This window comes from Artibeus jamaicensis, unplaced genomic scaffold (genome assembly GCF_021234435.1).
Source record: "Artibeus jamaicensis isolate MK-2021 breed Jamaican fruit bat unplaced genomic scaffold, CSHL_Jam_final contig_388, whole genome shotgun sequence".
Classification (NCBI taxonomy): Eukaryota; Metazoa; Chordata; class Mammalia; order Chiroptera; family Phyllostomidae; genus Artibeus; species Artibeus jamaicensis.
Genome location: NW_026521813.1, coordinates 5,597,040 through 5,615,551, shown reverse-complemented (window position 1 = coordinate 5,615,551; position 18,512 = coordinate 5,597,040). Strand labels below are relative to the sequence as shown.

The window sequence follows — 18,512 nt, the reverse complement described above, 5'->3', positions numbered from 1 at the left end:
CTGTTCACTGCCCAATTTTGAGACCTGCAGACATTAAAAGTTAAACATAAATGAAGTTTAATAAATGAAATTTAATTTTAAAATTGTATCAGTTTTATATAGTAAGTACATGGTTTGAAAATAATCCTATATGATTTAATAAATAAAAACTGACAGTATCTGCACTATTCTCTCTAGGGGTAAATAATTCTTTTATATATTTATAAGATATTTGTCTTCATATTTGTAAGTGACATGTATATGCTATTTAAAAATAGTTATAAAATAATATTTATTGATAACTGGAAGACAAGGATTTTACACTCATCATGTAACTTGTTTTCCCTACATTCCACCTTTTCACAAATTTTGGATTAAGTCAGCATTCAAATTTTACAGTTCCAATTGTGAATATTTATAGCTGAGTCATGAATAGAATATTTTCTTTCATAATTTTTATTTTCCTTGTAATAAGTTTAGCTTTTTTATTTACCTTGTGTATAATTAGTTCATTTCCACCTACATTTCATTTCAAAACAATTCACAGATGAAGAAACACTAAATGAAGTAGTAGTGAAAACTTACCAACATACAGATAAATTTTATGTAGGAAAACAACTAGACTCTTTAGCTATATTTATAAGTTTATAAAAAAAGTGTTCATATTTAGACTATTTCAGATAATAGTGAAGAGTTGATTTTCAGTAAACAATGTGCCAAAGAAATAACTACCAAAAGAACTGTATTTTCATATATATTTTGTATAGTATAATAACCACTATTAGTTTGCATAACCTAATTTTCTCCATCTCCAGTGTAAACATTGTACCCTTCTGATTCAATTAACTCAATTTTTTTTGAATCCTGAAAAAACACATCTTTAATTTTACCAACAAAATTTCTTTTAAAAATTTCTTGAGTAACAGTGTTTACCTCACGACCATATTCAAAGCCCCCTAGATAAATAATACCATCATAGTTTAGAGCAACAAATTTTTTTTGTGGATCAATATCCTCAGAGAGGATTAGATTGCCATCTAGGTAGGCCTTAATAAGAGTCTGATTTTGAATTATAGTGATATGGTGCCATGAATTAGAACAGAATGTACCATGGCTATAAATCATAGGTACAGAAATATTTTCTCCTAAGTTAACTGCTATTTTCAAGCTCTGATTGTGGAGACCAATTGCAAGAAAATCATTTTCTTCATTTTGAGCCTTTCCTATCCATATGATTAAGCCTTCTCTTTCAGTAGTACTGAAATTTAAAGATACAATAGTGAACTGAAGGCTTCTTATTCTATAGTGTGGGTCAATGTATTTAATGTAAGAATTACCCATAAATTTTGCAGTTGAAAATGAAGTTTTGTTTTCACAATACCTTCCTGCCCACCCCAAGGCACACAAACAGCCATAAGAGAATGACTGGTCAGGTGTACATAGGGACTGGTGGAGACAAAGATGATTCACACAGTGTACAGGCAGGTCACATGTACGTCCAGTCCAACGTGGCAAACATCTGCAGAAGAAAGTGGTGCCATTAACTATACATTCGCCCTCATTCTGGCAAGCATGGTACCCACAGGCTGTCCCGTCACAGTCGCCTACATTTGAGCCACCTTTCGCTCCTAATTCAGTTAATGGTAATTCTTGGTTATTTATAATGACTTCTCGGACACAACCTTGAAAACCTACAGCTTCGTTTGCTGTTGCCATGGGGTTTACAAGACTTAAGGATGACACGCCTCCAATATAGAAGTCAGTGTTGGTGTCCAGGTAGCTCATTTTAACGTTGGCTTTTTCTGTTACATTTATCCCATCCAGATCCAGGTAGCCTTCTGCACCAACTCTTCCTGCTTTAATCACATGCCAAGTGCTTCCATTAATATTTACTTTTTGGAGAGTTTCTAGAATGATAGTTCTGTCACCAAGGTTGTAGCGAAGTTGAACAGAACCATTTACTAAAGAGATACATAAAAAATCACCTGTTGAGAAAGAAAACCAATTTAGTAACGGTAAAATGTTAGTCCATTAAAAACTTGCTTTTCTGGCCACGTGACTTAAGTTTTCATTTGGGGAAAAAAAGGTAATGGTCTTGGGCATAATTAGAGAATTTTCTTTCCATTTACAGATTGGAGTGTGTGTGTGTACATTCATTCACACATTCTGTATTATTTTGCTGTGGAATTGGCCACATAAGTTTCCCCTAGTCATAAATATTTGAGTGATCTACTGAGTGATGTATTGTACTAAGCTAAAGTGAGGTTTTCCTTTAATAATTTCAGTTTAGGATGAATGTGTAAAAAAAGCAACATCTACCCGAAGCCACTGTTTTGACAGATTGGGAGGTAGGCAAAAGAAATAAACAGTTAATAGTGGGGCTGTGAAAATTTTTTATTGTATTGTGTGTTTCAGCCATGCTCCTGGCATCAAGTTCTGTCTGCAAGTACACAGACCCTTAGTTGAGAGCTCTGCTTGGGTTATTAAAGGTGCCTCAAACCGCAAAGTTCGTATCTCAGTTTGTGAATTTCCTTTCATACACCCGGCCTCTTCCAGTCCTCCCGAACTCAGTCAGTCCCTCCATCCAGTCCTTCAAACCCAAAATTTAAGTGTGACCTTTGGATATAGTCTTCGATCCACACATAACTTGTCAAACATAGTCTCTAATCAAACACATTTATTAGCATTTGGATTCATTGTAAACATCTTGATTCCATCCACTTCTCTCCTGCCACTTTAAATTTACTATCATCTCTAGTATATGATCTATCACCCTTCTTTCAAATTGATTTTCTGGTCTGCATTGAAGCTAAAGTAATTACATCAAAAAACATTCTCATTATTATACTACCCTTAATGGTATTAACTGTTGTCAGACTATGAACTTAAAATCTAAGGTATCAACAAAGTTTCTGTAGGTTCCTGGCCACTCTCTCCAGCTGCGCCTAGTATGTATTCTCTGCCGGTTCCTGCACTCCACTCCAGCAATACTGACCTTGTGAGAATTTCATCCCCTTGTTTCAGAACCTTGTGCATGTTCTCTTTTATTGGAACACTCCATCCCATTCCACCTCATCTAAGTAACTTCTACCGGTCAAATGCCACTTCCTCAGAGAAGTGTTTTTTGGTCAGTTTTTTTTCTAATAATGTTTTAATACATGAGGTTTCTCTCACAATATTTATCTCAATTATATAGTCATGTGTGAAAAAATCTGAACCAGTGACATAGCATGTACATGAAGTTGCAATGAGGCATTCAGAGGAAAAGTTAATGCACTTAATTCTACATGCCTGCAAAAAGAACGTAGCTCTTCAGTGTAAGATTGTTTCAAGAGGGTAGCAAAGTGGTTTACAGTACAAACCCTGAAAGAATCTTCCTCAAAACAGCATTTTCCCTTGCCCCTAACATTCCAGAAACAATAAAAAGTTTGTTCCTTTTCTATCCAGTGAGATTTACTGGCACATGCTACTATGCTTTCCTCTCCCCACTTTTGAAGGGCCCGCCAGCCTCATCTCCCACCTGCAAATAATGTTCTTTCTTCTGTACCCCCTTGCGGTCCACAGCAGATCACTCTAGGGTGTGTGGGAGGCACAGTTGCTGTATGGTCAGGCCTATCATTTCCACCTGAGAAAAGTATAAGACCACACAAAGTATGGTTCTCTTGCTTTAATTTTCTCGTAATTTCTAGAGAATTTATATTTCTCACAAATATAATCTAAATCATCACATCTGTTACTTGATTAATAGCTGCCTCTTTGACTACCTTGTGAGCTTCATGAGAACCGTGGTTGTATCTGATTTGGCCCAACAGTTCATCCCTAGCACAAGCACAGTGCCTAACACATGATGAGACACTCAATGAATATCATTGCATTAAGAAATACTTTCGTATAGTTGTGAGGTTACTTGGTAGTTCTCAAATACTAATTTTATGGCATTAACCCTATAACATATAAATCGGTTTTTAAAAATTCCTCCAAAGAGGAAGAAATTCAATTTATTTCACATTTTCTAACATGAACAACGTTCTAAGCTAAGAGAAGAGAAGCAGTATTACAAACAGCTTACATAAGAAAAGATTAAATACAGATTTAATCATTAAAATTTTTTATACCATAAGAAACTAGAACAATGAAACAATTGATAGTAAGTTTTAAAAATGTATAGCACTTGGAATATGCTTTGTGGCTTGCAAGTGGACACAAAACAATTCTTTTTCATGGCATAATGGAAGAACTTTTGTTACTGTGTCCTATGGCAAACAATCTTACAGTGAAGTGCTACACTGGAATAAAAATTATCTAGCAAATGATTAGGAAAGCTGAGGCTGTAAATCTGTATCTCAGCTCAAATTGCCAACCAGAAGAAAAGAGCAAGGAGAACTGCTTATTTTAACATGGCTTTGCCGGTGCATTCTCCTCTTAAGAAGAATTGACAAGCTCTGACCTATGTGGCTCAGTTGGTTGGGCATCCACCACAGAGCGAAAGCTCACTGATCCCTAGTCAGGGCACCTGCCTACGTTCCGGGTTCAGTTCCAGCTGAGGCATGTGCAGGCAACCGATCGGTGTGTCTCTCCCTTCCTTTCTCCCTTCCCTTCCCCCCTCTCTAAAAATAAATAATTAAAATCTTTTTAAAAATTTGACAATAAAAGGGTGTGTGTGCGTCATTTCCCTCTGTGACCCCAGAAGCTAAAATTGCTCTTAGCTTATTTACAGCTTTCTGTCACACAGACCTTTGGTTTTAGTTGACTAGAAAATAGTGCTGTAGACACAGATTGGCATTAGGGTGTGTGTTTAAAGTTCACCCTTAGAGGAAAGTGAACTTGTAAGTGGAATGAAGATGATATGGGAAAACACTTTGGCTATTCACCATGCTTAACCAGGCGGCAGGCCCACCGTCCCGCCCTCCCTCTCTGGCTGCCCTTGTCCCCACCAAGCATCACAGATCAAAGGAACCTGGTAGAACCTAACACTTGTGATGAGACTACAGACAGTTTATTAAGGGAAGTTTGTACATGTTTTCTCTAAAAATAGAAGCAAAGGTAATATAACATTTTATCTTTTATTGTCAGTTGTTTGAATATGCTTTAACTTTACATTGTAGTTGATTAAGCTTCTTAGCTACGTGTTTGTCTGAGAGGATTGTAACTGTATCAAGATGAACTCAGGCCGGCCGGGTAGCTCAGCTGGTTAGAGTATTGTCTCCATACACCAGCATTTTGGTTATTCCCAGTCAGGACACATGAAAGAATCAACCAATGAATGCATAGATAAATGGGACAACAAATTGGTGACTCTCTCTCAATAAAAATAAATTTTAAATGTTTTATTAAAAAGATGAATTCAACTATGGTTAATTTATGCTTAACGTAATATGGATAATTCTTGTGTCAAAAAACATGTTGTGATATTAAATATTTAGGAGAAATAGATCAACAGGTGCCAAAGTTTTATCTCTTTCCAAAATCAGATCTAAAATTAACTAGGATAATTTTCAAATTATCCTTTTGCTTTAAATTTTACACTATTTGAATTATTCAAATTATTTACCTCTGAAGAGACACAGAAACCTTGTTGATTGAGAATTTGGTTTGGCACATATGAAAATCTAATTGGCCACTGACAATCTAAATTTGTGATTTTTGATATTGTGTATTAAATGTTTGGGAAGTTTTTATTAATAGCTCCTCTTAGCAGAGGATGAGCTAGAAGGCTTGGTTAATGTTTATATCAGACATAGTTTTTAGAGAAGGTACAAAATGTGAGACAGTCACCTCTATTTGTGCAACCCTAAATAAATAAATATATTCCACTTGTTATACTACTTGATTGCTAATAAATAAGTATATACCTTCCATCTGTTAATTACCTTTAAGTTAATCTAAAACTGCAAATGTAGAGCTTAGATTTTCCAATGTTTTAAAGGTTTTATGATTTCCTTACATAAGTATAAAATACAGCACCAGTTATGACACGAAACTAATAAACCTATTTTCAGTTCTCTTTGTAAATAGTGTCTAATGGCTGATAAAAAAAAAACAAACCTTGACTTTCATGAACTGAAATACAGTGCTGTTTAATAACATGGAAAAAATGTGTTCTTGCCTCCTATAAGAGTTAATGTGTATGAGCTTTTAATTGTATAGACATGAACACAGATATGTATCCAGTGCACTGAGTGTTAAGTTACAGTACAACATCCTTGGCCAGAGTCCTGAATATGTCTTGACTTTCTGCCCTTACCATACAAAGGTTAACTTTGAGGGTTTTTTATTCGAGATATATAGATATATATATATATATATATATATATATATATATATATATATATATTAAAACTGATGATATCTTAATGACTAGATTTATAAACAGAAATTTCCTATTCTATTTAGCTAAATAATTCTTCCATTTAGCATTTTCATAGGGAGATTTAAATTAATCATGAATTTAAAACCAAATGTCAAATCTCAGGAGAACGATTCTTTTCTAAGATATTTTATGGCTCAATTATGTTATCTTCCTTCTTTGAAATCACCATCTTTTCTCCTTGAATTTATTTTGAAGGCATTTCACCAGTGGACTGAGATAAAACCACTTTGGTCTAATTCTCTGATATTAGCTTGTAGCAACATATTAAGACACCTTTAAAAGACTTACTTAGGTTAGACTGTGAAAATAAGGGCACAATATTTGTTGACTTTGAGAAACAAACCAAATTAATTATTTTTTAATACTAAAATTCTGTTTTCTGAGAAACAAAAGAAAAACCTCAATGTAAAAATTTTAAAATATTTTGCAGTAAAAATGCAACTATGCAAATGCCTCTGTCAAAGTTTTAGAGAAATATATGAAAATGGAAATAAAGGACAAAGTAATAAAAACTCAAATCTCAATTTTGGGTACAACATAGTACTTGGATATTTTTATTCAAAATTGTTTCACAATAATTATGCAATTTTATGGTTCAAATAATTTTTATAAACTTATTTTGGGATGTGGATCCTAGGCTTTTACCATTTAGAAGACAGAGCTACTTAAAGAAAAATTTTAGGACTTCTGGCCAAGATGGAGGCGTAGGTGGAAATACTGTGCCTCCTCACACAACCAAATTTAAGGACAACAAAGATTTAGAAACAAAAACACAACCAGAACAGACAGAAAGTTGAACTGTACCAAAGTCCAACAACAATGAACCATTCATCCAGACTGGTAAGAGGGGCAGAGTCATCGGCCAGCAGTGAGGGGTCGGCAGAAAAAGGCGGTGGTTGGTGACCCAGGTGCAGAAAGGAAAGGTGCAAACCCAGGGAGGCATGCAAGGCAGCTGGCTGACTGTAGACACACATTTGCACGCAGATAAACCAGGCAAAAAACGGGCAGTGAGACAGATCGCACAACCCAGGGCCCCAGCGATGGGAAATAAAGACTAAAAGCACCGATTGAAAAAACTTGTGGGGGTTGAGTTGCCTGGAGAGACTCCCAGCCTCACAAGAGAGTTCATGGGAGAGACCCACAGGGTCCTGGAATGTACACAAGCCCACCCACCCAGGGACCAGCACCAGAAGGGCCCAATTTGCTTGTGGGAAGCAGCAGAGGGGACTGAAATCCGAGTGGAACAAACGTCATTACTCCCTTCTGACCCTGCCCCCACATACAGCATCACAACCCAGCAATGTGGATTGTCCCACCCTGGTGAACATCTAAGTCTCTGCCCCTCATATATAACAGGCGTGACCAGACCAAAAAATTATGGCTCAAACAGAAGAACAAATCAAAGTCCCAGGGCCAATACTTCTAAGCAACCAAGAAATAGCCAACCTATCAGATGCACAGTTCAAAACACTGGTGATCAGGATACTCACAAAAGTAGTTAATTTTAGTCACAAATTAGATGAAAAAAATGAAGACTATGCTAAGTGAAATGAATCAAAATGGACAGGGAACCAATAGTGTTGGAAAGGAAACTGGGACTCAAATCAATGGAGTGGACCAGAAAAAAGAAAGAAACAACCAAAGAGAAAAGAAGAAAGAAACAAGAATTCAAAAAAATGAGGAGAGGCTTAGGAACCTCTAGGACATCTTTAAATGTTTCAACATCCGAATTATAGGGGTACCAGAAGGGGAAGAGGAACACCCATGAGTGGAACACTTATTTGAACAAATAATAAAGGAGAACTTCTCCAATCTGGCAAAGGAAATAGACTTCCAGGACGTCCAAGAAGCTCAGAGAGTTCCAAAGAAGTTGTACCCAAGGAGGAACACATCAAAGCACTTCATAATTGCATTACCCAAGATTAAAATGAAGGAGAGAATTCTAGAAGCAAGAGATAAAGGGACAGTCACCTACAAAGGAGTTCCCATCAGACTGTCAGTGGATTTCTCAAAAGAGACTTTACAGGCAAGAAGGGGCTGGGAAGAAGTATTCCAAGTCATGAAAGGCAAGGACCTACATCCAAGACTGCTCTATCCAGGAAAGCTTTCATTTAGAATACAAAGGCAGATGAAGCACTTCTCAGACAAGGTCAAGTTCAAGAAGTTCATCATCACCAAGCTCTTATTATATGAAATGTTAAAGGGCCTTACCTAAGAAAAAGAAGGTAAAAAATATGAACAGTGAGAGGACAGCAAACTCACAGTTATTAACAACCACACCTAAAACAAAAGCAAACTAAGCAGACAGCTAGATCAGGAGTGGAGCCACAGAAAGGGAGATCACATGGAGGGTTAGCAACAGGGGGGTGGGAGGAAGAGAAAAGGGGAGAAGGTACAGAGACTAAATAGCATAGACAGTGGGTATAAAATAGACAGGGGGAGGGCAAGAGTAGTGTGGAAAATGTAGAAGCTAAAGAACTTATGATACATGGACATGAACTAAAGGTGGGGAATGTTGGGGGAGGGGGTGTGCAGGGTGGAGGGGAATGAAGGGGGGAAATGGGACAACTGTAATGGCATAATCAATAAAATATATTTTAAAAAGAGGAAAAATTTTAGGAGCCGTAAATGTGGATGGATTTCCTAGAAATATAACAGCCAGGTCTTCCTTTTTGAAATCTTTTATATGCATATTTTGTTCCTTTGACATAGACTACCAGGCATGGCTTCAACCTTTTTTTGACAGGATTATTATAAAGGTGACATTAACTATATTTGGATTTTGCTAACGTTATTTCTAATAAAGCTATTGCTATTTTATTAACATTTATATTTAGGGAGTCAATTCATAAACATAACACTTGCAGTAACAATAGAACATGAAAGTATCAAGTGTTTACATATTTATAGGCTAGTAGGTGATTTAAAAAATAAAATATTTCATCACATATCACTTAATAAACTTTCAGGACTTCATTTGGATTTTTTTGCTTGCACACAAAAATTCTTCCATCTTTACCTGATTGTGCTTGTAATTGTTGTGCAACATAAAATAGAATTCCATCTGTAGAAAAAGGCTGGAACTGCATTTGAATATGTGTCTTCTTTCGAATATGAAAGGAAGCAAAAGACATCCAGGATAATTCATGGCTTCTGAAAGATGGATCACTTATAGATAGAGCTAAAACACAAAACAAAAACCCGAGTTTCAAAAACAACAGTGCTCATAAATGCGATAAATTCAAGATTTTGCCACTTACCTTATCTTCCAAGGATTGTCCCCAGCTGTATATACAATGAACCTTGGTAGCTCTTCTAATCCCACTAACAGGAGGCTTTTTGTGATGGGGCCAGTCCCTGAAAAAACCTTCCACTACTTCTGGGAACTATGTTCCTATCGCTGGTGCTCTGTGACGCAGACTCCACTCTAGATTGGATTATAGACAGGCATTTGATGCATGTGTTCTGAGAATGTATTATTCTTACCTCAAGAATGTGAGCTTCTTGGAATGTCTTACATTAATAATGCTTTAAAAAAAGATGATTCAAATAGTGGAACATAGAAGGCATCACTACATGAATTATTGTTTAGTTTCTATAGTCCTGGTTAAAATATAGAGTGCAATCAAGATGCATTTTAGTGATTCTGTAAGTGGAAATATTAGTTTACTTGACAGTAATTTAGGCCCATAACTCTTCAGAAAGTGCTAACTGTTGGGTTTTACTTCATGGTAAGCATGAGAAGATTAATTTCAATATGAATTGAAGTCAAGTCATTATACTGAGTTATAGTCCATGACATATTAATTATTGCTTCTGACTACAACAGACCAGATGGGAAATTCGGAGAGGAATAAAGGAAGTTCTGAGCTTTTGGCAGTTTTTGTCATTTTGTCACGTGACAGTGCTTCTTCGAGTGTGCCCTGGTTCACCCTGTGCTTTGAGCCATTCATCCGTTTGCTTGGCCTTTCCTCCCTTTGGACCAGCCTGTACCAACCATTGTCTTTCACTTTTAGATTGATAGGCAACTGGTGGGTGTTTGTTTATCTAGGAGATGCTGGCATTTGCTGACTTTTAAGCAAACACATCATTAATTTGATGACTGCAATTTAGAATAGTAGAGATTAAAATCACATGGTATAGTTGCCAAGAAGCAAAGTCCTGCCCCTCACTCCCGGAGGGCCTGATTCATGAGAGCTGACAGGAGGAATAGGAAGTGTATTTTTCGTAAACACCCTAGTGTTTCTGACATGAGTGTTGCCCAGACCACATGTTCCTAACACTGAATTAAAGTTTATTTTAAGACTACAGAGATGGTTTAAAAAGTAGTCATCCTTATGAAACTGTTCTTATAAGAATTAGTAAAGTAATACATATTCATTGTAAGACATTTAAACAATATAGAAGAGTGTAAAGACAAAAAGATTAAATTTTTAAATAATTTATTTTTTATTGTATCTTTCCCATTACCATTTATCCCCCTTGTACCCTCCTCCACCTTCACCCACCCCCCTAAAAAGGTAAAATTTCATTTTCCTTTTCTCAATTCCCAGGACCCAACATTAATACTTATCATTGAATGTATAGCCAGACTTGGGTTTTCAATGCACATACAATCACTGTGTGTGCATATCTAGTAGTATCTGATTTATGTCACATAAATGAAACCATATTATATATGAACTATGCATAGTATACCTCTTTTGCTCAATGGTTTATCTTCATGAAACTTTGATGTTAGCATATTTTGCCCATTGTTTCAATGTAGAGATGATACCTTTCGTTGCTGAAGTATGATGATTTTGTACATTGAAATGTTACAACTTGAGACAAATAGTGATAGTTCTGATGCTTTTCAGATGTGAGTGGGTCTGCCTGTGGAGACAGGGAGAAGCTACACTGAGGACTTCAAAGGACCCTGATTCAGTAAGTCATCTCTATAGTCACTAAACCAGCTGCAGGACATTTCTGCTATTGTCCACTTTGAGACAGAATTTGGGAAAAGTCCAGGTTTTCCAGTGACTCACAAAGTCATTCTGACCACGAATCATCTTTAGAAGACTTCGCTAATCAACGTAGGTTAATTAAGACAACACCAACACCTCTTTTCTTGGACAACTGATCTATTGGGTTCTGGCCAACAGCCTCAGGGCTGGTCAGTGTGAAAGGCAGTTCCCAAAGGGATCATTTTTTCAGAGGAATTACAGGTAATAATTCACGTAAGTTTCCCTCATGACCTCACTTTTAGGACCTTATTTATTATAAATAGGACGCCAGAGAAAGTACTTATATTTATATTTACCGCTGTTTCACAGTGGTGGCATTGACTGAAGCTGGGCCAGCACGATCTGATGAAAAATAAAGTAGAATGGCTGGTTCACGAGGTGGAAACACTTGGGCTTCAATGATCTACCGTCTGATTTAGGGAATCCACAGATTTCTAAAACCACAGTGTTTTGAGTAAATACAGGGGTGGAACAGAAGTAGATTTATCTTTGCAAATCTGTGAAACAGACTTTAATTTATTCTTTTCTGTAAGCCTCCTTTTGTCCAACCTGTATATCTCTTCAAAATACTTAAGAATAGGTGATATGGGACATCAGGAGAAGGTATTTTTAGCATGAGCAAAGGTTGCATCAGGAAGAGCAACAGGTTGGCATGTTGTCAAAGATCACAGGAAAAAATGTGAGGGCTTGTGATGGTTTATTGGAAAGACTGGACGTGGCAGGAGGCACTCAGGATGTAGCTTGATTTTCCCCCCTGTGATGGCCCTTTAGACGTGTTCTGTGAGATCTTTCCTTCTCCTTCCTGGGGATATCTCAGGCAGCTTCCTAAGCTTTTTGATCATCTTCAAGCCTCAGTGAAATGGTATCATTTTCAGGTACTAAGAAATCCCATTCGATTTGAATCAAAACCCCAATCTCTTGCCTAATTCGAAGCTTCTATTCTCTCCATAGCTCAGATCTCACCTGAGCCTGGAAAACACAGTTGGGAGGAGAGGTGTGTTTTTGTGATTTGTACTAATAATCCTTGCTGTCCTTTATCTTGCTGCTTGCTTCACTGCTTTTAGCTTTTCCGAGATGACACTGGGGATCAGTGATAAGAAGATCATGGGAGCGCGTTTTCAGTCTGCTGCTATCTGTCGTCTATCAGCTGACTAATGTCCTCTGTCATGGCAGACAGTCTTTCAATCTTTCAGTGTCCTTCAGCTCTCCACTGGTGCCTCTGTCCTGCAACTCCTGGCAAAGCTGATGCACTTTGGCAGACTTTACATGGATTCCACTCAGCTTTTGCTCCTGTGAGATGCTTCCAGCCTCTTTCTGCTTGAGACAACTTACCTTGTTGGGTAAGGTTCTTTCAAAGTGACACATGCTTGCTCTCCTTAGTTGTGCCACGTGCTTCTTGCCTTGTCCTCAGTGGAAGGGCACCTCCCGCCACTCCTCCACCCCCCTAGCTATCCTGCCTCTAGTCCTGCCATTAGAGAAAGCTCCAGCTACCTTCTGTCTTCAGGCTACGTGGAGTAGGGTTCAGGCACTGGTTTTAAGTCTTCCTTCACTCCCAGGGTTATGGATCTGGTTTTCCTGAGTTCTCTTTTAACTCCCATCCTCCATCTCTGTTTCCACAGTCAATGTCACTCAGCAAAAATGGACAACTCAGAGAGAAATGCTAGCTTTCCCTCTGACAAGGGCTCCTATCTTCTGAGTACTTTCTGGTGCCTTTCTCGCTTGCTTTTTGGGGATATCCCATTGGTCCTTCCTACAGCCAACATTCCTCATCATAAAAGTTCCTTTTTCTGAGCCAGCTTTGTCTCTCTGGTAGGTTGGGAATGAGCGCTGTGCCAGGAGTGTCATATTTACACAGATTTAATATGGATTGTCTGTCTCCTCTTGTCAGTCAGCTTAATGCCCTGTGATCTTTCCGAGTTGTCTGTGTCAATGGTTTGTCCCTTTTTATTTCTGTGTACTATTCCATGGATATATCAGTGTGTTTGACCACTCATCTATTGAAGGACATTGGGGTTGTTTGCAGTTTGAGGCTATTACAATAAAGTTACTATGAGCATTCATGTACATACTTTTGTGTAGACATATTTTCATTTCTTTGATGTAAATATCCAGGAGTGTGACTGTGGGATGGTATGGTTGTTATGTTTAGTTTTATAAGAAACTGCCAAATTATTTTCTAGAGTGGTTGACCATTTTACATTCTTAGCAGCAGTGTGAGAGATTTGGTTTTCTACAGCATTTGGTAATGCTGGTGTTTTTTTTTTAATTTTAATTTTTTCCCCAGTAGGTGTGTAGTGATTCCTCATCATCCATAAAGTTTTTTAGACTCATGGGGCTGTAGGACAGGAGTTGTTCTCAGCTTCGGGACCTCAGCAGAAACCAATAGACAACAGGACAGGTCAAACATAATACCTCATCACACAGTGATTCACAGAACCCTTGGCTCAATACAGGCTAAGTTTTTTTCCAGGAAGGAATAGGATATCAGTTGGTACTCAAATGCAGTTTAGCAAGAGTATTTGCTTGAACCTGAGGTTTATTTTCTGATGGGTTTCCTATCGGTTGGGTGTGTCTGGTGAAATGGGAGAGTGTCTCCAGAAATCCATCAGTGTAAGAGACCGAGAAACTTCCTAGATTCTGTCTCTCAAAGCAAAAGCCAGGCAGACAAGTTTGCTTAGTAACCAAGCCTCTAATTGTCTGATGGAAGAGCAGGACAGACTTGTGGGCTGTACGGTGTTTGACAATTGGATCGGTCGCTAGTTTTATACCTGCATATACCCAAATTCATCATAGGAAAGCAGAAGAGGCTGCAATTGAACAAGTATGAAAGACACAGGGATGAGGACTAGGGGGGGAAGAAATGGGAGGGAGGTGGGGAGCACAGGGTGGGGGGGGCTGGGATGGGAGAAATAGACAAAAAATGTACTTGAAAAATAACTAAATAAAGTTAAAAAGAAGAAAATGTTAGAAGAGTCGTTTTTACTCAAAATTCTGAAAGACATTGAGGTTTAAAGAAGTACCCTGACTAAATACTCTCGAAACCATGCACAATATAAAAAGGAAAGGACGACATCTCTATACTCCTGTAAAAAATCTGCAGTCAAACTCTGGCACCTTGACATCAGCAGCAGTGGTGGGTGAGGCCCTGAGCAGCCGGTTGGGCTGCCTGGTGGTGGTGGAGACCACTCGGCTGGCCCTGGAGGCGACAGGAGTGTGTGTGCTGTGAACGGGTCTGTAGGTTTAGGAGGCAGCGTCTCTTATATGCACACTCTACAACTTGTTTAGGTTCATGCATGTACTTTAATTTTTAATTCATCAGTGGCGCTGTCTTTGAGTTACCATGGTATTGGGTATACATCATCATTTTTTTTATACCAAGTACCAAGTACAGTTTTAAAAGGGGCAAAGGACCATCATTTCTCCTTTAGCGTTGCTGCTGTAGTGGGAGTAAGGGGTGAGTGGGTTTCAGGCTGGCACACCCAGTGTACTAGGGGAGGACCCCTTCCTTCCCAGTGTTCCTACCCCACCTCAAGCACAGGTTGGGCTCCAGCTGGGGTGACTGCTCAGATCTGGGAGCCCCAGTGATGACGTTCCCTTTCTCAGTGCTGCCTCACAGAACTCTTAACTCTCTGCTATAGCATTCAATGCTTTATGCTCATACCTGGCAGAAGGGTTTCTTTAAAATGAATCTAATAGTTAGTTGACTTTAGTTTCCAGTAGTATAGTGAACTGGATAACATGGTTAACCCCGTCCCCATGAAATCAGCTAGAAGTATTGGATACATTATTTTAAAACATCTTTTAAAATAAATTGATGATCTGGCAAGAAAGAAGGAATATTCAGAGGCAAAATAAAAAAGGTGGGGAAAAAAGGAAATAGAAGCTAAATAAATAAGTACTGATAGAATGATAAAGACAGGTTTTGCCTTGAGGGTATTTGACAAACCTACTAACCCTAAGCTCTAGTGTTCAACTCTTCAGGGAACAAATAAAGTATGTTTTAAGTTAAATAGGGAGTAAACTACACATGCTGCAGTGTTCAAAGATAAAAGGTTAATCACAAGTATGAATGAACAACTTTATTTATAATAATAAATTTGAAGGTTTAAGGAGAATTGGTGAATCCCGAAAGAAATATAGCTTATAAAAACTGAGTTAAGAAGAAATTAAGGCTTTGGCCAGTATAGCTCAGTTGGTTGGAGCATTGCCCCATAAACCAAGGGGTTGCAGGTTCAATTCCTAGTCAGGGCATATGCCTTGGTTGAGGAGCATGTGAGAGGCAACCATTTGATGTTTTGCTCCTTCTCTTTCTCTCTTCCCTTCTCTCAAAAAACCAATAAGTATGTCCTTGGGAGAGGATAAGAAAATTATAAAAAAGAAGAAATTAAGAAAAAACATGAATATGCCTATAAAGATTAAAGCAATAAATCAGTTATCCAAAGTTTCCCACAAGAACACACCAGGCCATGATGATTAATCAATAAGTTCTACCAATTATTTAAAAAATGATTCTCACTTTACATAAACTCTTTCATATATGTAGAAAAAGATAACATACCCCAGTTCATATTTTGAGTATAGAATAAGCTTGATAACAAGATCCTGTGAAGAAAATTATGCAAATTTCACTTTTACCCATGTTAAAATTTTAAACAGAATCCAATTCCATGTGTAAAAAAGACATCATAACTAACTTGAGTTTTTCTCGAGCTTATAAATTTAGTTTACCATTAGGGAATCAGCAACATAATTTACCACATTAAAGGAGAAAAACCATATGATCATCTCAATCAATGAAAGAGTATTTGATAAAATTCAGGATCCATGAATGATTAAAACTCTTAGCAAATTAGGACTAGAATCTTGTTTCCTAATAAAGCAAGTTTACCAAACACATATATCAATTGTCATAATTCATATTCAAGTGTTAAAAACATTGAAGAAGAAGAACAAGCTGTATGCCTGCAATTATCATTTATATTTAGGATTACATAGGACCTTAGTCACTGCTATAAAGCAAAAAAACAAGAAGAAGAAGAACAAAAGAAAGAAAAAAAAGATGTATAAGAATTGAACAGGCCCTGGCTGGTGTAGCTCAGTGGATTGAGCATGGGCCTGTGAAGCAAAGGGTTGCTGGTTTGATTCCCAGTCAGGGCACATGCCTGGGTTGCGGGCCAGGTCCCCAGTAGGGGACACATGGGAGGCAACCACACATTGATGTTTCTCCCTCACTCTTTCTCCTTTTCTTCCCCCGCTCTAAAAAATAAATAAATAAAATATTTAAAAAAAAAGAATTGGACAGGAGAAAACAAAGTTGTCATTATTTTTATGTTAAGTGATTATCTATTTATTTATTTTATTCTTATTTTTGAATCCTTACCCAGGGACACATCTATTAATTTTAGAGAGAGAGGCAGGGAGAGGGAGAGAGAAACACTCATGTGAGAGAGAAACATGGATTGGTTGCCTTCCATTATGCACCCCTAACAGGGATCGACCCCGAGCCTGGGCATGTGCCCTGACTGGGAGTTGAACCCGTAACCTTTTTGGTGTGTGGGACAATGCTCTCACCAGCTGGGCCATCCAGCCAGGGCTTAAATAATTGTTTATAGGAAAAAATGAGTCTCAGATGCATATCAAAATTAATAAGATTGTACTGGATTCCAGTTTGTAAACTTGATATTTAACATGGTAATTATCTTTGCATCAGTGAGAAAATTTCATTAAAAGCTGTAAATCTCACAAAGTTTATGTAAGAACTTTTGGGAGAAAGTTATACAATTTCATTGAGGAACATTAAAGAAGACCTGAGTGAACAGATACCTATATCGTCATCGTGGACCAGAAGGGGATGGCACTGTGCCTGGAAGAAAGCGGCAGGTAAGCTGTGTGACGTGATGGTAGGAAGAGATCCTTCTGGGAATTCTGAATTAGCAAAAAATTGGAATTTCTCTCGGTGGTACAGAGACCACTGAAATAGTTGGTTTGATGAATAGCTGATGGAGCCAAAAGAAAGAAAACAAGCAACAAACAGGTAAAAGTGGCCCAGATTTACAAACTTGTCACAATTTGATTTAATAATCTTCCTCCAAGTGTAAGAAGGGAAATATTGGGATTCTCAGTACTCACAGCCACCAAAGTTAAATCCATAATCCAAACCCTAGCTGGACATTTCAATATTTCCAACTCTGACCTGAACCAACTTTACCAGTTTTAGTCCTTTATCCACACGCACACCCCCTGACAAACTGGACAACCGACTGATGAATATTCTTTCACATTTCTGTACCTTTGTTGAGTTTGTTCTTTTTTATAAAGATTTTTAACCTTTTCGTAATGTTACTTTCCTTTAAGTTACAGCTCAAGTGCTGGGTCGTTAATGGAGATTCCTAAAGCACTTAGCGTGTTTCTTGATTATGTCACTGGTTTTGCTCGGCTGGGTATTACTGTCTTTTGGGACACCTGCCCTCACTCTGCTCGCTACTGAAAGTGACCCAGGACAAGTCACGTAACATATCCGATTCTCCATTTTTCTTCACTCGTGAAATAGAAATAATAATAAATTCTACCTAGTGTTCTTAGGGTTAAGCAAGATTACATAGGGCTTTGTAAACTGTAGTTGGCTGTAAAATGTTAATTATCACCTCCATAACTCAGTCCCTCCCCTTGCCTCCCAACCACCAACACTAGGCCAAGCTGCCCTGGGCCTCTGACCCTCCACAGCCCTGCATGTGGGGGGCTGTGCTCCTCACCCGTGCCCACTCGCTGACGTGCTTTCATACTGACCCAAAGGGAAGCACCTTCTCAATTTTTTTTTTGTTGATAATCTGCTCAGTAGGACAGAGCAGGAGATTACGTGGAAAGATTTGTTTCCTGTCCGGAAGTAAAAGTATAGTTAAGAGAAACAGGAGTAACTGCAGCCCCAGAGCTGAGAGCCGGGGACGTTGCGGCAGCTCTTCTGACTCTGTTCGAGTTGTAACAGTCCCCTCGAACAATTGCTGCAAGTAAAGCTGTTGAGAAGATGGTTTTGTCTTTATTTAGAATTGCAATAGTGAAATCTGGGTGCTATAATTTTTATATAAATCTAAGAGGAAGCTACATAGAAGGGTATCTTTAGTCAACTTAAAGTTTGCAGAATATAGTCACTTCGATCTTTC

General features: G+C 38.0%; 1 protein-coding gene across 6 annotated transcripts in view; it reads right to left on the bottom strand.

Annotated features, from left to right (window-relative positions):
* Positions 1-759: 759 nt before the first annotated feature.
* Positions 760-18,512, bottom strand: part of LOC119042335 (protein eyes shut homolog) — a 76,264-nt gene continuing 58,511 nt past the window's right edge. For all 6 annotated transcript variants that reach the window (XM_053664998.1, XM_053664997.1, XM_053664999.1 and 3 more), the window contains 2 exons: positions 9,369-9,530; positions 760-1,964 (listed from right to left, as the gene is read on the bottom strand). In XM_053664998.1, coding sequence (XP_053520973.1) covers positions 775-1,964; positions 9,369-9,530 — 1,352 coding nt within the window. In that variant the 3' untranslated portion in view covers positions 760-774. The remainder of the gene's footprint in view (positions 1,965-9,368; positions 9,531-18,512) is intronic.